Raw genomic sequence first — 20,430 nt, 5'->3', positions numbered from 1 at the left:
AGAATACAATTTGCCATAGATTTTCATATTACAAATTTTGTAGTCCTCACTGTGCCCCCTAGATATCATCTTTATGTTAGTCTGTGGGTCAGTATGATGATAGGGGTACCTAATATGTTTAGGGTTTTTTTTCTATTTTACTACTTTTACACAAAAAACTTTGTCACCATATTCTGGATGCCATAACTCTTTATTACTCAGCTGTATCTCAACTTGTCTTTTGCAACATGAGTTGGTGTTTTCAATAGCAGAGTTTTGGATGCATGCATCTTTTAGGCCGAGGGCCCCATGTTGCGGATATGCTCCAATTTGACAGTGGCAGAAATGCTGTGGTTTTACAGTACCTGCAAAGTGAATGTGATCCTGGCTAATCCCATACATTGCAGAAACAAATCCACAGCTGAAATGCTACAATTTGAAAATTGCGTAAATCACAACATGTCAATTATACCTACAGAAACGCTGACGTTTTCCATATAGGTATAATAGAAGCAGAAAGTTCGTGGAGGAAAACTCTGTGGACTATATGAAAAGCGCTGCAAGAAAAACTGCAATGCAGTTTATCCTGCGGCACTTTTGCTCCCTACATGGGACTTTAGCCTTAGACCAGATTTTATTTACAATTTTGGGAGGCCAGATGAAAAAAACCAACCGTTGTTTCAAAGCTTTTTTCCCTGTTTTAAATAATGTGATAGTTTATGGTGACGGTGACTTTGGCCAAGACTCCTGTTGCTTGAGTGAAGATTGCCCTGTTGCCCTGCGACTCCTTCACTATCTTAAAGAGCACCATTCATGTCCTCAGGCACATGCGATTTTATATACCGTTGGAAAGCCGATCACATTACAGCATCTGAGGGGTTAAGTGTTTACAGTCAGAGATGTCTCCGATCACGGGCACTGCCACCAGGTCTCCGTTGTTGTACATAAGTGAGCACCATAGTAAAATACCCAACATCTGCCATACTTGTATGGGGGGATGTCGAGAAGGGTTTAAGCCCGTGAATAGTGAATGAGAAAATTGTATAACTTTTCTTTATTCAATAATCAGATGCATGTCTGCTTCTTTAAGAAGACAATAGTGCACTTGAAAGTTACTCATTGTAGGGTGTTTTGTTCCTTCCTTTGTCATGAGGGTTTGCAGGAACACGGACATGTGAATCTACAATGGGAAAATGGCACGGACAGCACACGGTTGATATCCATGTACCACTCCTGCCCAGCACAGACACATTCATTTCATCTAATGAGCGCAGGCTGCAAAATTGACAGGAATTAGACCTGTCCTGAGTTTTTCTCCAAGGCTCATGGACCCCTACAAGGACCCCTGATAATACATGGACATGTGCAGGGGGCCATAGAACATAATGGGTCAGTGTGCACAATGAGAAAACACAAGGTTGTGTTTATGGAGCCTAAAGCTTGCCATACATATTAGATTTTAGACTGCTGAAGTGGCAGATTTTACACTGTCTACTGTTAGTTGTTTGTATATAAACCTACAACGGTCTGTCCCATACAGTCGACCATCAACTAAAGTTGGTCAGAACCAAAATCTGTCTGCAGTGGTCTGATGTGTATAGGCTAGACTGACAGATCTGTGGGAGATTTTTGCATTGTTGGTCTGTGTCTAACACACAAAGTGTCCGTCATCTGCTGTTCTTGGCTCCTTATAAACATTGAACCACTTTCATCAGTTAATCTTGGGGTCTGGGGTAGTTAAACGCTCATTGGAAGGTTTGTAGTTATTCATGTGTTTGGGAAAGTCTTATTTAGGAAAGTCCAGACATCCTGCTCCTCCAAATCTATAGGGACAAATTCAATGCATATTCAACACATGTTGCGATGATCAGATTGTGCGGCGGCTGCTCATGATACAGTATATTCCCATCATTGCTGCAGACCAAATGAGTTGACCTGGGCAGTAAAATATTATGTAGTCAGCAGAAATCCTATTACTAGTATCAGGGGTGGGTTGGCAATGTACCATTCCCAGTGGGCAGCCGGACAGGCTTTCTGAGAATGGGTCACTTTGCCAGCATCCTAATATGCTTTAAGGCCGCTAACATGAGTCCGCTCTGCTGTATCCAGGATAGGTCCAGAAACCCACCCTATACCTTTAAGACCGCAGTACTGGGTAGGCTAGAGGTCAATGTGTGAAGTTCATATCTGGATGACTAACATCTTGACACAGTGTGCATACAACCCTGACCCCACGTGTCTTCCTATAATGTACAGTATATAGGACAGCTGCCTTTAACTGCATGTAATCCAGACAGTAGTCCTGTAGTAAAGTAGGATACCTTACACAGGACTGTCTGATTTACGTGGAGAGAGAAGTGCTTACATAGGACTGCTGCCTTTAACTCCATGTAAAGTTGCCTCTTCCTCCATGTAAAGCCGTCCTGTGTAACATGGAGGAAGAGGTAACAGGTCTATGTAAGTAAAGTTACATTATCAAGCTGAAACTATACCTTACATAGGATTTCTTTCTTTCCCTCCATGTAAAGCAGTCAGTCCTGTGTAAAGTATTATACGTCACACAGGTCAGTGTCTGCTTTCCACAGAGATTGAACAAGATTCAGTTGAACAAGATTCAGCCCAAAGTTCTGGATTCCTTTGCGATTTGTTTCAGATACACCACTAAGAATGGTGAGGAACTATTCCACACCAAATGTCCAAGAGTCATGCGAGACCGAGAGTAAAGCCTAACCCTACCTTCCCTTACCCTGCCTACTTACACTGACCCCACTTAGGGGGTCACTTTCAGATATTTTTCAAGGGCCACTTTCATTTCCCAATCCACCCCTGAGTAGTATGTTTAACTACTTATATGCCTTTGGGTTCCACCAACCTGTCATGGATCAGTCCTCACTGTGCTAGCATCCTCCTGAACAGTGACACAAGAGAGCTCTGCGTGAGTAGCAGAACAGGGGTAAGAAGGAGTTCACTCTGCTGTAGATATAAATGATATGCCAGTGCTTACAATGAAGCTGCTCTCGTACAAGCGGAGGTCTGTAAACACTTGCAGCACAGAGCTGAGGAGGGCGGAGGTGCCTTGGAGCTGATTCTGAATACGTCTGAGCGTCTGGAGATGGAACCAGGGACATAACTAGAGGGAGTGCAGAGGGTGCAGTCTCACCTGGGCCCTGGAGTCTTAGGTGTCCATAAGGTGTTTATTCCTAATATGAAGAGACCACTACTATAAATTATACATTATAGTTGGGGCCTGGTACAGATTATGCATTGGTGCTCAGGAGCTTCAGAGAACAGAGAACTGTCTACCAATGTCCTACATTCTGTCTTGAATCTGCTGCTGCTGCTAGGGACAGAGTTCTCTTAGTAACAGGCATAGGCAGCAAGTTACCAAGATAGCAATATCTAAGATATGTCATCTCTCCTGACATGCCTGATTTAATAAATACTTGTGCTCCTCTTGACATTAGAATTTTGGAAGATCTTTTTTACTGTAAAGGCTGAGTCTGAATTCAACCAGTTGTCATTTCATTCCAAAATTTCCAGGAATGGCGCAAGACGAGTTGCTTTTTCATGTAGAATGCAAGTATTCACTAAAACGAACATATCAGGAGAGGCGACATGTCCTATTTCATTATAGCAGATCTTCCAGATTTTAGCAGGATATGTTAACAAATTAATATGTAAAGCTAAGGCCCCAATAGCGGACCACAGCAAAAAAGCTCTATAGGAAAAACCACGGTGGCAACGCATCGCGGTTTTTCCCACAGCGCTTTTCACAGAAAGTCCGCAGAGTAAACTTCTGCTTCAATTATACCTATAGGGAAACCTCTGGCACTTCTGTAGGTATAATTGACATGCTGAGATTTCCAAAACTGCAACAGTTTCACTAGAATCCCATACACTTTGCAGGGACTGTTAAACGCCTTTTTTTTCTGTGCTGATTTTTCTGATTGCCTACTAATCACAAATTGGTAGAAGTGAGAATCAGGCAAGATTTCAACATGTCCAATCGACTGTTCCACTGGAGATAAGCTGCTGCATGAAATCAGGTATTTTTGCGCCGCCTTTCAAGACTTTCTCTAATAAGGGATGTGGTGAGGTCGTGCAGGAGGGTGGTGTGTGTTTCATTGTACAGTATATGAGGAGCACCCCCTGCTGGCAATGGGGTTATAAAGACTGGTATTGATAATGACAGTCTTCATAAATCTCACCCATAGTATCCTATATTCCCATGGAAATTGGTTGTTTTGGCTTATTTTAATTATTACATAAACCATCTTTTTAAAATGGCGCATCATTAGTAATGATATTATAGTGATCATTATTATTGACATCACTGTGTGCATTATCCTTGTACTGTGACATCACTGTGTGCATTATCCTAGTACTGTGACATCACTGTGTGCATTATCCTTGTACTGTGACATCACTGTGTGCATTATCCTGGTACTGTGACATCACTGTGTGCATTATCCTTGTACTGTGACATCACTGTGTGCATTATGCTTGTACTGTGACATCACTGTGTGCATTATCCTTGTACTGTGACATCACTGTGTGCATTATCCTAGTACTGTGACATCACTGTGTGCATTATCCTTGTACTGTGACATCACTGTGTGCATTATCCTTGTACTGTGACATCACTGTGTGCATTATCCTTGTACTGTGACATCACTGTGTGCATTATCCTTGTACTGTGACATCATTATGTGCATTATCCTGGTACTGTGACATCACTGTGTATATTATCCCTGTACTGTGACATCACTATGTGCAATATTCTTGTACTGCGACATCACTGTGTGCATTATCCCTATATTGTAACATCACTGTGTGCCTTTTCCCTATATTGTAACATCAATGTGTCCATTATCCTTATATTGTGACATCACTCTGCACATTATATCTGTTCTGTAGATTCACTGTATACAGTACTCCACGGCATACATTACCTCTGCATTGTGACATCACTGTGTAATAGTAATAACAATCACAAACTTTATATGAACTTGCTTGGTGGTGTGTTGCCCCATCACAACTTGGTTGTTGCCCATGGTTTATTGTTAATCCCCTGAAAGCAGATATATATATCTTTGAGGGTTATTCTCATCTCGGCCAATAATAGGAATAACTGGCCATAAGTCCTTCTACCAGGAAACCGCCAAGTAGCACTTCTCTATGCTGTTTCTGGAACTCCTATAGAAGTGAATGCAAGCTCTGGAAACATTGTAGCACATTTACAGACACAATGTAGCTCAGCAGTGCTATGCTGTTTCCAGAGCTCTCATTCCCCACTATGGGAGTTATGAAATGCAGTGCTGCTCTGTTGTCTCTGTAAGTCTCATCCTGGTGGTCAGGACTTGTAACAATTTATTTCCATCTTTAAGGAAAGGTTATCTGGGCGCTGTATGGTGCTGACAATCCCACTTATATGCTGCATAAAAGCATTATTTGGGTACTAAACAGAGTTCATCATCTTCGCCCCACCCCGTATGGCCCCTCCACCTGACCCATCTATCAAAGTCAACGGAACCACACTTACCCCTGTCCCACAGGCCCGATGCCTTGGAGTAACACTGGACCCCGACCTATCCTTCAAGTCACACGTTTAAACCCTCAACACTTCCTTCCACCTCAACTCAAGAACATCTACCGAATCCGCTCCTTCCTCACCCCTGAAACGACTAAGATGCTCGTCCAGGCCCTCATAATCTCCCGCCTAGATTACTGCAACATCCTTCTCCATGGACTCCCAGCTAACACCCTCGCCCTCCTTCAGTCCACCTTAAACTGCGCTGCTCGTTTAATCCACCTCTCCCCCCGATCTTCATCGGCTGCTTCCCTACCCATAGCCCAGCAAATTGAGTTCAAGCTACTAACGCTAACATACAAAGCCATCCACAACCTGTCCCCTCCATATATCTCTGACCTAATCTCCCGCTACCTGCCTACACGTAACCTCAGATCCTCCAATGACCTCCTACTCCGCTCCTCTCTCATCCGCTCCTCACACAACCGTCTCCAAGATTTCTCCCGTGCATCCCCCATACTCTGGATCTCCTTACCAAGACACATAAGACTGACCCCCACAATCACAGGATACAAGAAGGCCCTGAAGGCTCACCTATTCAGGAAGACCTACAACCTCCAATAACACTATCACCGCACCCCCATCTGTACAGTCTCCCCCTCTCCTTCTGTCTCTACCCCCCTTCCGTCATAGATTGTAAGCCCTCGCGGGCAGGGCCCTCTACCCCACTGTGCCAGTCGGTCATTGTTAGTATTATATCTACCTGTATATTCTGTGTACTGTATGTAACCCCCAAATGTAAAGCACCATGGAATTAATGGTGCTATATAAATAAACAATAATAATAATAATAATATTTCTCATGGGGGAAGCGCCAACAGAACGTAGTACACAGGGCCTCATCCAACTTTAGACTGACCTTGAAGATGTTACCTTTAATGTCCATGCACTGTGTGTTAGCCTATTGTGAAGGCTCACTGACTAGTGTTAAAATTTCACCAAAATGGTATGTTTAACAGATTATTGTCATTAATAATAGTGGCGGTATAGTGGTCCATCTTCTGGCAGCCCGTGCTCCAGAAACCCAATAACTGGTATACATTTCAGCTATAATCTCTACCAGTTTTTGGATAAATTATGATATATATGTCAGACCATTAGGGTCCCATCTGTTCCCTTTAAGCCCCACCCAACTTGTTGCACTAAAACTAAAACTGGTGCCCTGGGTTTAACAAATTTCTTCCATTGTCTAAATGAGCTAAAATATCACATCTATTTCTCAAGCTGAAAAATGAAAGTCTGCCATTGACACAAGGATATTTTGGAAATCTAGCATCCATAGGATGACTTTTAGAAAGTGGCACAGTTCCATCTCGGACAGTTGTGTTTCCACGTCATCGTTTTCATTGCGCTCTTGATACGTCTGGTTAACCATGAATGCAAACAAAATAAATGTATGGACAGTTTTTCTCGACTTTCTGCAGTTTTGCTTGTCTACAGAACGCTAGGACGAGGGAAATTAGTAAGAGTTATGTCATCATTCTGCTATGCTTTATATGGCGCTGCCACGGTGGTTTTTCTGACAGTGCTAAAATACCAAATGCAAAAGAGTCAAGCCAAAAAACAATACTAATGTATGGACATCATTAACCTTACTAGAAGTCATAAACTTTCCTTAATTCTAACATTTCTCAAAAGGTGATAGAATATAGAAAGGGTCCGTTTTTCATAAAGTGATTTCTAGCGGCAGAGAAAATGTGTAGATTATGGGATACATGCCAATACATAGCCAGTATATAGTCGTACATCATAAATACCTGCTACTGAGTGTAAATGGGATCTGTCGCCTCTCCTGACGTGTCTATTATAGTAAAGTCTATTTCTCATGAAATATCAATTTCATAGCATCTTTACTAATAAAACTGTCTTGTTCCGTTCCTCAGTTACTCCTCCTAGACACCTTGATGTTACCATTCTCCTTATCAGAGGTGTGTCCCTGACTACACTGGCACAGCCAATACTGATTGGGTCGTGTCAGACTGTGTAGGGACACCCCCTAGTGGTGACACCCAGTTGTCAATATAGTTATATTGGAGGAATAAAAGAGGAACCACACAATGGGAGGGTCTAAATTATTTGCTTCCTAATAACAACATGTGGAGTAACCGGTAGCCATACCAGGCCATGTATAAGGGGTTAAAGACTTCTTATTGCATATATTATCCTAGAATGTAGGTTGAGCCATTGTAGCCACTCATATGTATTTACTGATTTGTTGCACCTCTTTAACCCCTTATACATGGCCTGTTATTCATACCGGTTACTCCACATGTTGTTATTAGGAAGCATTTTGGTTCCCCTCTCTTTTCCTATTGTATTATAAATTTCACTCTTTTCATGTTATGTTTTTAAATTTCAAATAAAATTTGTAATTTTATGGTGATTCTGTCGTTTGACATCGTCTTTTCATATGACACTTGCATAGTAAAGAATATCTTCATAACAAGGTGCCTTGTGGGGACACCGTGTGACATCAATGAGTGTGTATGGATCAGTAGTAAGGACTCAATGGGAGGAATTTAGCAACCAATATATGGCGTTATCTGTCATAGATGTGTGATAATGCAGATCATCTTCGGTGCAAGGTCTTTTCTTGTGCCAAATATCAGCTACCCAACACCACATTCAACCTTGGCCTGACACAATTATGAGAACGCACGTCGGTTTTGTAGTGTGAGCTATACAGGAATTCTGTCTCAGTTTCTGCCTTTCTAACACACAAGTGTGAACCTAATTTAGTCAGAGCATCTAGATAATTCAGGAGCGCCATAAGACACTAAGACTGGTCTATGGAACGCCAGTCTTACTAAACCTGCCTCACTGTGTCCACATAAAATCTCTATGCACACGGCTCTGTAGTGTACATGAGCCCATATTAATATTCAATACTATTAAATAATAATTCGGTTTTGTTCACATATAGTTTGGAGCCTATGTTGTAGGTATATGTTGGCAGGATTTACCCATGTATACGTCTGATAGATGGCTGTAATGTATCCCAATGTAGAGACTTACAGTAGGATGCGTCCCCCATTGGATCCCATTGTATGTGTCACAGTAGACTATGCTTTCCTATACAGTGAAAAAAGATATGCCAATGCATTCCAGCCCAATGTCTGCCAAAGGGACACTCTTATGGAATATACTGGGTGCAAGGGGACCTATAAACACATGGAGCAATGCTCCCAATGAATAGTCCAAGTGTGAACAGAGCATAAGGTTACTGCTGAAGATGGGCAAACCTCACAAGATTACTCTCACCGAATATTTGTGAGTTCTTCCACCTGTTTAGCTTCAGACCAAACTGCTATTATTATACTCTCTTGCATCTTAATGTCATTCGAGAGTCCAGAAGAGGAGAGATGAGGATGTAGAAGGACTGTTAGACAGCGCGATGGAGCCAAGGGGAGGTAAGACTATTACATTTACTCGTCTTCCCTGGTCCTCCGCTTATTGTGGTCTATAGATAGATTCTTGGGTAGTATACCCCCAAAAATTTAGGGTTGGAAGAATTTGAGAATTCTAGAAAAGTCATAACAAACCCTGATTGTTGCGAACTAGTTCACTCATCCCTACATACTGTACATGATATCACAGCACATTATGCAGAATGACGTAAGCAGCTTTACTATATATACTGTCTGGTTCGATACCATAATGTGTCTTGGTGTGAAATATCTTCTAAAAACAAATGTTTTCTGTACAATCAAATAATTGTATTTTTATACGAGACTGTATCTAAATTCCAGCGATGGTGAAATGTTCTCCCTCAAACAATACCCCTAAAAGCTTGTCACTAATGTTATGAGTCTATTTCTATGAACTGTAAGCAACCTCCATTCTGGACCTGTAACGTGGGGCTGAGCGGTCATCCATCTTTGTCTAAAGGCACTTAATATGTGTTACTTGTATTTTGCCAAGTAATGCTGTGATTGAGGTTTATGAGCATTATAATTAGGAACATTACACACTAATCGGACATTGAAATGAAATGTATGTTCAAAAGAATGCTTAGAGCCCCATTAGTTCACAGTCATTCTATTACCATCACAAGTACTGTCAGTGGTGCCTTGAGCTTGTGCCAATGACAACAGCATAAATTCTGCATCTCATTTCTGTGATCATAAAATTAATGATCAGTTTAAAAATACTTCTTTGTAAAAAGTTATAGCACAAGACGAAGGCTAGGATCTCAGCTAGAGGCATGGAGGGATCATTAAAACTTCACCGCTAATTAAAATATCTTACCCGTTCTAAGCTATGGCGCTACGAGGATGGCAAAGACAGAGGAGATAATTGCAGGGAGGCGACAGGTGGAATAAGCTGCAATTGCCCAATTCTACTATAGAGCCAGGGACACATGGGATGAATGCGCTGCCAAATTTCCCGTCGGAAAATTGTGTAGTTGTTACACTAAAAACCACTGCAAACTGGTGGGTTTTGATGTGACCCTGCACACGCACATACACAGCACAACTTTGCGCTGCATGTCGGTGAGGAGGTCAAAAAAAACATTCCAGTAAGTCGCCATTCATAGAGAAACGCACAGATAATGATATGGCTTTTAAGTACCAGTCAGCAATAAAAAAATTCACCCTGCTCATTCTTGCCATGTGTTCAGCGCCCCATATACCTTTATTGGTGCCATATAACATCTCAGTGGTTTACAGAGCCATATAGTCATTATAGTCATATGCATAAGAGTTTAGGGAAATTTTTCCCTTTAATATATGGGAGGGTTGGTTGGCAAAATATGAGTGTTATATTATAAATGTATACATACAGTATAATTATATAAGATTTAGTTAGACAAAACGTCATATCACTTTTATGACTATTTTGAAGCTTTCCGTAAAGGATAGAGGTAGAGGGTGACATAAGAGGTGGTTTTGTTACATAGCGACATCACATCCATCTGCACGCCAGGGAACCGCCATGTGGCTTTTATACAATGGAACAATGCAATCCTCATTCAGAGCTCCAAGGCAATGAGGACGGACAAGTGAGCAGGATTTTACATTGCTGGAGTTGAACCCTGCCTTGGCTACAAACATGGACCCTACCTACCTTACACGGCTGTACTAGCCGAAAAACTAACAGCGTGAACAGATAAAATGTCTACCTCTATAACCTCTATTGTTCTGCTGAATTATTCCCTCTGGTCATAGAGATTAGTCCTACAGAAGAAATATGTATTTGAAGACATGCCTGTGCTCCTGTATCCTTACTTGAGAAACCGGCCTTGGTATATTTGTGCTCCAGACTTCTGCTAGCTACTGATCTAAGAAAACATACTTTAATCAGTTATTTAAGTAAAGACTCGATGGGACAGTTTTCTTGTGTAGATGTGCAATAATGTGACAGTATTCTGCGCCTTTCTTGCCACTTTCCGTGGATGTGGGCACTGCAGAGATGCCTCGGACCAACATATTTATTATAAATCATACTAGTTTTCTGGCATGGGTTATATGGGGATTCTACTCGTACCATGCATGCCCACCCAGCGTGCACGATACGGTATGATTAACATATTATTTTTTAGGGTATTATTTTAAAACAGGGGGTAGTTTAATATAACATTAGCAATGCCTGAATGGCCTTTTTAAAGGCTACTCACGCATATGTGGGGTTCTATCAGCATAATTTTGCTGATAGTGCCCCTTTAAGGCTGAGGCCCCACGTTGTGGAAAAGCAGCTTTTTTTTTTGTTAGAGATTTTGCTGCAGTTTTTTGAGCCAAAGCCAGGAGTGGATTGAGCAGAAGGGAGAAGTATAAGAGCTTCCTATATATTTCCCATTCCTTTTGTAGCCATTCTTGGCTTTGGGTCAAAAAAGCACAGCAAAGAGACCCCTGGGCATTTGCTCCATTTGCCAACATCATACTATAGCCATGCATTCTCATCCTTTTTATTATATCTATTTTTATTTTTTCAGTGAATAAGGTCAAGGCTTGTGCCAATGCAAAATATCAGAAGCAAGAAGGAATGAGGGTGACTTATTACATAACAGATCTGCCTAACATGATTAAGAAGAGTGGTGAAAAGTGTTCTGGTTTCTGGCTTAAACCTCATGCAGCCATTTAGACCACTTGCATTGTCCGTGTTTTTCGCGACTAGCAAACTGACCCATCCATTTCAATGGCCTCATACATTTGGCAGTGTATTTTTAGGGTCCTGTGAATGGGCTCATGAGCCAGGAGCAAAACTCAGGACATGTCCTTTTCCTGTCCGTTTTGTGGCCGATGCTCACTGACCTCAGCGAATGGGGCCATGGAGGCACGGACGGCAGACAAATGTCATGCATGCGTCGTCCATGCTGTTTAATCACTGTGCAGTGAGACCCATACAGTCATGTGCATGTCACCTTATGCAGGATCCATTTCCCGTGTAATATGGAGATTGAGAGCCCTATATGGCGGTACTATACAAATATGCATAATAAATAATATGGAAACAATCAATATAATATTAGGCACTATCACCACCCCTCTGTAACACTCTATGCTACTGCATATTATTTGGCAAATTAAATTGAGATCCCTATCCAGAGGTGCTGGCTCCACCTTCAGTTACATAAGCACCATGTAACCTAAGTACATTCTGCTGCCCCCAGGGGGTACAGGACTACACAAATGGCACAACCCTACCTACAGAAGGCAATACTGGCAGAACTATTTTAACACATTCTTTGCCTGTGTGTTCTGATGTGCACCGCTGTGCGGGCTTCTTGAGCACCAAAGGGGTTGAGCACAATGTATGTAGCAGCTTGTTTGCGTTTCACACTCCATGTTCAATAGTTAGGCTATGACGTTGCACGCTGCCTTTGATTCCAGCAGCTGCAGCTTGCTGAACAAGTACTGACACATATGTCTAAAACTTTTGCTACACGGTGTTAACAGCGCAGAGTCTAAGGAATCAAAGCAGAACTGAAATAACAGGTTTTCTCCCAAATAAGAATTGTGATTTGATTTGTTTTCCAGAAATGTGGTGTTTAAACAGTAACTTTTCTGAGTTGCCAGTTGGAAGACAAGCCGGCTCATGTGTGCAAATACTTAGGGCCTGTGCAAATATTAAAGGGATATATTACTAGAATAATACACTGCAAATAAAAAAAAACTGGTGCTAAAAAAAAGGTTTTGTAAACCAATGTATATTAGAGATGTCTCTTTTATGCTAGAAATAGTGCAAACTAGATTGAGAATTGGTTGGTATATCTATGGGCATGAACCGCCCTGGTAATGGCTGCCTTGGAGGAGCATGGGCAGCACTGCCAGTGACTCAGAGGTTAGTGCTGTTACTATGTGGCACAGGATTGAAATCCAAGCAGGGGCTACATGAGCTCAGACCGTGTATATCCTCATTGTGAGTGTGTGGTTTTCCTCCAGATACCCCACTTCCTCCCTCCAAAAACAGAATGATATGTTTATTGGCTTCCTGTAAAATTGTATGTGTGAGATAGTGAAATTACAAGACAAACTGCCTAAAAGTGCTAAGGAATACACTAGTGCTCTATAAATAAGAGGATAGGGGAATTGTTACACATAAAACACGTATATGTTATACCCAATGCGTATAAACCCACCATGGAAGTAACAAGTAGCCATAGGGCCCCCTACCAGAAATTGTAGGTATCCCTTTTGCACAGGAATATCACAGTAGTAGGATAAGGAGCACAGTGAAATTATAGCCCAGTATAATGTACGAAATAAAATCTCAGTACATGAATAGACATTGATGTCACTATACATACTAAAATCACAGTACAGGGTTAAGCACACAGTTATGCCAACCTAAAGGAATAACACACACAGTATAGCTCCCAACTCTCAAAGGATTGAAAGAGGGAGAGAATGTGCAGCACAATAGGGAAATTTCCTATATAATCAGATCAACCTCTCGTCCCACCCACTTCCATTTTGGCTCTACCCATTCCAATCAATGTCTCTTTGCACCCCCACACAGTATAATGCCCTTGTATTGGCCCTGACACGCACTGTAATTGTGCACCGAGTATACTGTCCCCCCCCCCCGTTGCACCCAATGTATACAGCTCCCCCTCCAGTTGCCTCCACAGTATACAACTCCTCCTTCAGTCGTCCCTACAATATACAGCTCTCCTCCAGTTACCCCCACAGTATACAACTCCTCCTTCAGTTGTCCCTACAATATACAGCTCTCCTCCAGTTACCCCCACAGTATACAACTCCTCCTTCAGTTGTCCCTACAATATACAGCTCCCCTCCAGTTACCCCCACAGTATACAACTCCGCCTTCAGTTGTCCCTACAATATACAGCTCCCCCTCCAGTTACCCCCCACAGTATACAACTCCTCCTTCAGTTGTGCCTACAATATACAGCTCCCCACCAGTTACCCCCACAGTATACAACTCCTCCTTCAGTTGTCCCTACAATATACAGCTCTCCTCCAGTTACCCCCACAGTATACAACTCCTCCTTCAGTTGTCCCTACAATATACAGCTCCCCTCCAGTTACCCCCACAGTATACAACTCCTCCTTCAGTTGTCCCTACAATATACAGCTCCCCACCAGTTACCCCCACAGTATACAACTCCTCCTTCAGTTGTCCCTACAATATACAGCTCCCCTCCAGTTACCCCCACAGTATACAACTCCTCCTTCAGTTGTCCCTACAATATACAGCTCCCCTCCAGTTGCCCCCACGGTATGGTGGCTCATATAAATACAAAAATAAATGTAAAGATCATAACTTGCTATGGTGGGAATCCTTAAAAACTTTCCATGCCCTGCCCAACAGGATGGTGAGTATCATGACTTTAATATATATCTGGCTGGTGACTACATCCATATGCAAACCTTCTATCTGCTGGAAACTGCGGGGTACTGTATGGTCGATCACTGACCTCAGTTACTAACATCCATTTGGAGGCTGTAGTTTGTAATGCTTTGCAGCCTCTTCTCTCTGCATCCAGATGGCGATGAGACTGAGTCTTAATACAATGTGAACTGAAGCAGAGACACATATGCAGGATATGCTTCTTTTTAGGAAAATTAATCCAGTCATTTAGTTTTAAAGTTTGGAAATCTGGAAAGATATGGTGCTGCTTATAGGGAGGTGAGTGAACTGTCAGTACTCTCTCATGTTATCAGGTGGACCTGGAATGCTCTCCCATCTGGGATGGATGCCTGGGAGGTGCCAAATATCAGTTCTTATTACGAAATTCTTTGATCACACACTAGATCTATGCCAGGAACTACTTACTATGCTGAAACCCAACTGCGTTTTTACAACCAGTGCTGAAACATGTAAGAGACTGGGGAATTTTTTATATAACTGACATTTTGCAAGAACTTGTGTACAAAGAGCTAAAAGATTGTGTAAAGTTGTAAAAGATTTTTCTTTGTCTGTAATGACAGGAAAAAAAATGTATATATATATACTGTGAGAAGGTGACAGCAAAGTGCTGGAGTCCAGATATATCAGCCCGAGGTTTCTGACATATGTGTGGTCCAGGGTGGATCTGGAGTAGGCCTCAGCCCAGGTGTAGATCCTGGGCTCATTACTGGGCCAGAAAAGGCTGCAGAGCCTGCAGTCCAGGGCAGTTCCATGAGGTGAAAGGAGGTGTGTGGTTCTGTCCTGTAACCCTGAGTCTGGTGAGGCTGTATTGCACTTGTTTCGTTCGTGTGGTTGGAAGTAAGCCACACGTATAGTTAGGTTATCCGTTCTGTTAGCTAGTGGCTCAGACGAGCAGGTTTTTTTATTTTGTTTTTGCCTGAAGTTAAGGCTGTATTTTGTTTTGCTCATTTTGTGCCTGAAGTCTAGGTTTATTTATTGTTCTGTTTTTTTGTTTTTTAATATTCCAGTTTGCTGCATATTTTGTGTCCCTGTCTTGACTGTTTGGGTCTGCACCACTGCTTCTACTCAGCTAACTTCCCCACAATATTTTATCATATTGACATTGACACAATGCAGTATTACTGAAAAAATGAGCATTGATGACCTCAGCCATATATTGCTAAGTGTCTCTGTCTTCCAGCGTCATACTATCCCATACTATAATATGTAGGGACTCCAAGCAGCATAGACAACTGTTATGCTAGAAGTCTCTCTCTCGCATCATGTTCAGGACGGTAAATCCAGCGCACATAAAGACCAAAATTCGGTCATGTGAATGCGGTGAAACCAGCAACATATTGGAGGTCAAGATTTTTGAGCAATTAATCTCATCTTGTCAGTAATTTGCCAAAATTAGAATAACTTTTTAATAATGATCTGCATCTAAAAGGAACATAAAATAATTCTCTACTAGAGATGAGCGAGTACTATTCGAAACGGTCTTTTCAAATAGCACGCACCCATAGGAATGAATGGAAACGGCCGACATGCCGACTTTGCTGGCGGTCGGCCGCTTAACCCCCTGCGGTCCAACTGCATCCATTCATTCCTATGGGTGCGTGCTATTCGAAACGGGAATTTCGAATAGTACTCGCTCATCTCTATTCTCTACCTTTTGCCATCATGTTTTTTTGGATTAATTTTTTTAATATATCATTAGGGTACACCTATTAATATTTAGTTGACAATATCCATGACCACACCCGTTATGGACATGGCCATTTTGTATATCATCATGTCCCCATTCTTGTGCCATGCCCACTTTTAGACATTAGCACAGAAAGTGTCTGTCACATATAAAGTACGGTAACTGCTATCTCAGTGGCCCGGGAGATTTGCAGGCTCTTCCAGGAGTCTGGGTAGCCACCCTTTTTTGGGAGCCTCCTTGAGATACAGGGAAAGTTGACAAGTATGCAGTGACAGCTTTGTTTCTCTGATACAAAGCTCCAAATCTAAAAATTCTTTAGATACAAGGTTTGGACTACTAAGGGGGCGTTCACACTACCGTCGGTGTCCGACAGGTAGTGTCCGCTCCTAGTGTCCGCTCAAAATCTGTCACGGACATTAGGAGCGGACACTAGCTGTGTCCGTGACACCTGTCATTTATTTCAATGGGCATCGGGTGCGTTCTTTTGCACTCCGTGCCCGTCCTTCCCTGCATGCAGGGTTCCTCTGTCCGCTTGAGAAGTCGGCCATCTTCACTTGCGGACAGGAAAGGACGGGCACGGAGTGCAAAAGAACGCATACGATGCCCATTGAAATAAATGACAGGTGTCACGGACACAGCTAGTGTCCGCTCCTAGTGTCCGTGACAGATTTTGAGCGGACACTAGGAGCGGACACTACCTGTCGGACACCAACGGTAGTGTGAACGCTCCCTTAGAAAGTTGTTGCCCCAGTTGAAGGAAAGTTTATTTACTATTCTTAGGTAAGACACTCAGATGAGGAAATTGTAGGTCTTAAGATCTCTTTACTCAGGTTTCAATCAAGACAGTTATCAGGAATGACCGTTCCTAGACACGCTCATTTCTGGTGCCACATAAGCAACATAAAAGCAACATAAGGCCGGGTTCACATGGAGTATTGTGGCTCGTCATTTGGTACGTAGACGCTGCGGGAGGATTTGCGGGCCGTATACGCTCTCATTGTTTTCAATGGGAGCCGATACCGTATACACAGCGCTATTTTGCGGCCGTCACAAAATCACGGCCGCAAAATAGCGCCGCGTATATGGTACTGGCTCCCATTGAAAACAATGGGAGCGTATACGGCACGCAAATCCTCCCGCGGCGTCTACATAACAAATGACGAGCCACAATACTCCGTGTGAACCCGGCGCCTCCTGGAGACTCCCATGCAGAGGGGTGATCTTCCGGACTCCAAGTAAAATGGGTAAATCTACCATGCCCAGCAGAATGCTCCCACATCTGCTGGATTCTCTCTAATTTTACAGGTGAAATGGACACTTTATGAGCCGGTCACATCTCAAAAAAGGGACGTGAGCAGCACATTGCTTGCCCATTTCATATGATTGAGACATGACTCACATAAGAGGGGCTGGCCATGGATATAGGATATGGCCTTGCCCAAAACTTTGCACACAAAGGGCTCTATTTTCCCTAATCCCATTTACAATATAGTGGAAAGTATGCATAAATTATCAGCAGCATATATCACTCCATGTAAACTGAGTAGTGTGTACATTCATGGGTGGGCCTTCACATATAAGTATGTTCTATGTTGGACTGTTCTGTGAAGTTGTTTAAACCAGTTAGTCATTGTCCAATTGTAACTGGACAGTGTGTGTATAGAAAAGATAGAAAAGATCTATCATAAGCAATATAATGATTGTTATAGGCAGAACAATAGAAGAAAGAAAGATGATAGATAAATAAAGTGATAGATAGATAGATAGATAGATAGATAGATAGATAGGCAGACTTGCAAAAGAAGAAGCACCCATACTAAATGGATTATCCAGAGAACATTCTGCAACAGAATCTTTTGTGACTCAAGAGGAAATTCATTACAGAAGAATTTCATGTACACAATACTTTACTATTTGTAGGAAATCCTCTACTGGGATGTTTATTGCACACCTACTCATTGTCCATAAGGCTTTACAATTACAGTATATGTAGCAGTATAGAATACAAGTCCACACTAAGGATATGAGGCTGTTCAGCCCTTTATAACTTTAGCTTTCCTTAAAGATAGTGTAGCAATAAAAAGAAATGTTATAACCATAAGTAAGAATCCTGGTGAAAGCCTTGAGTTGTCCTCTCTTTAAACTTCTGGAAATGTTGACTAAAAACCAATTTGTATGATCATTTGTCCATACACACCTTTCACCTTCTGCACCTCCTCATTTCCTGCTCTGTAGTTTTAATTTTTCATGTATAATTACTTGCACACTGTGTTATTGTATTATTTGGGTACTATATGTACGCTATAAGGGGTGCAGCGTCTATAGAAGGTAATGTACAACATGCATCCAACATAAAGGTGCCCACAAAAATAAGAGTGACGTCACTTGAACTGCCAATTTCAGCAGAACTGGCCAACAATCTAATATGTAAGGGGATGTCTTGATAGATGAAGTCAAGTAAATGAGGGATCAAGCTTGTTGGTAATACCTTACCCTTTGTACACTATCAAGCTCGTTACATTTCAACATGACCAATGCTTTTTTTTCAGAAGCAGTGTATGGCTTCTTAGCCCTGCAGACCCACATCTACAACCCCTCATGTAGCCAGTCAGTACACTGATTAAGGGCAATAACCCCAAAACAGCTGTCCGTATTGGCTTTAATCCCAGATCAGGCTACAAGGTTTCTAGAAAACCAGGTATTGATCTATAGGCAGTTACCTTCCAAGAAGTGGCGCTAAAGCAAGTTCACTGCTTTCCATTATGGAGGACTTATTATCATATTCTTTACCATAATACTTTGTTTTAAGGGGAAATAAGCTGCCTGGTAGTAATATTCTCCTCACTCACCATCCAGAATACATACGCTCAACTGAAAGACGTGAGCATGTGTATGCGGAGGGGTGCTCGGTCTATTAAAGGTGGTGGCTATTATTGGTTGTATATGGACAATTTTCGGCCAGCCCTTTATCTCAGTGAAATATCATAACATTTCTACGCAGTATGGTGGCTCACTGGTTAGCACTGTTTCCTTGTGGTCTAGGGATCTGGGTTCAAATCCAACCACCAACATTTGCAAGGAGTTTGTATGTTCTCCTTGTGTTTGCTTGGGGTACTCTAGTTTACTCCTGGGCTGCAAAGACATACGGATAAGGAATTTAGACTATGAGCCCTATAGCTGACAATGGCTGCTGCATGTGGCATCATTATGGATGTATTGTAGGGGTGCTCAGAAAGTTAGAAATCGTTATGGTAAGTATATGGGGAAGTCAATCTTTTTTATACTTTAAGCTGGCTGCCACCAATGTATTAAACCTGTGAGCTGTATACTCAGAAAGATTGATAAGACCGTGCTGTAGAGCGAGACATCTCTAAAACTTACCGCATAAGATGTACTTACTTATAATGAGAATGTACACAGATATTTATGTATAAACTTGTGAAACCTGAGTAGAATGAAAAATTTCCAAATACAAGAAATTCAACCAAAACTTCTCTGATAGTAGTCCCAATGACAGGAAATAAGAAAAAGTTTGTTTCATAAGTTCGTCCACAATAACACTTTTAACATTTTTTTCAATAGGAATATTGATTTGGTTGCAAATCTTATCCATTATTTCTGCTTAAATTTCTGCCTCCTTATAGCCGGCTTATGCCTAGGAGGCTCAAAGAGAAGAAAGATACAATGCTATAAATAGTTAAAGGGGAGATTCAACCAGTAAATTGTCCTAAATGATAACATGTCTAGTCTGGGGAGGGCCAAACAGAAAAAAAACTGCAATTTTTTTTTAGATAACTGACACACAAGGCATAATAAATCTGCCCCAAAGAGTTTAGATATGTGTACTGCATGGATCTACCTTATGCAATGACCTAATTTTATCAAACATATATAAATAAGCCATAAATAAACCTGAACACAGCTGTGAAGAAACTGGACCAGGGTGTCAATGGTTAACAATTCTGCAAAGGAAGTTCCTTAAAAAAAAAAAAAAAAAAAAAAGCCCATAGCATATCCAGCTGCAGTACAACTCTGTACCAGCAGGGTGTGCTATGATCCTCGTTTCTGTATATTTGGTCTAAAGTCTAAATTTTCATTTGTGTATTGCTGTAGTATGGCATGTAGGGGACAGAGAGGTCACTGGCATTACCTTTATCATGGAATTCCTGTGGGTAGCTAAAAAAGAAAGAAAATATATGTTAGCGTAATCATATTATCAGGCCATAGTTCTGTTAATTAGAAAAAGAAATCCATTATGTAATCTGAGATAATATGCCAGGCTATAATTATAGTAAGTAGGCAATAAAATGCAGAACTTTCGCCCTGGAGGTGTCATCCC

At 41.7% G+C, this 20,430-nt stretch overlaps 1 protein-coding gene across 1 annotated transcript in view; it reads right to left on the bottom strand.

The window, feature by feature from the left end:
* SKAP2 (src kinase associated phosphoprotein 2) overlaps window positions 1-20,430 on the bottom strand; it is a 172,805-nt gene that overhangs the window by 121,608 nt on the left and 30,767 nt on the right. Inside the window, exon 3 of the mRNA XM_075271460.1 lies at window positions 20,242-20,267. Within this exon, the coding sequence (XP_075127561.1) occupies window positions 20,242-20,267 (26 nt within the window). The remainder of the gene's footprint in view (window positions 1-20,241; window positions 20,268-20,430) is intronic.

The sequence above is a fragment of the Leptodactylus fuscus genome, chromosome 4 (assembly GCF_031893055.1).
Source record: "Leptodactylus fuscus isolate aLepFus1 chromosome 4, aLepFus1.hap2, whole genome shotgun sequence".
Lineage (NCBI taxonomy): Eukaryota > Metazoa > Chordata > Amphibia > Anura > Leptodactylidae > Leptodactylus > Leptodactylus fuscus.
The sequence above is the reverse complement of the archived record's forward strand: the minus strand, read 5'-3'. Positions and strand labels throughout refer to the sequence as shown.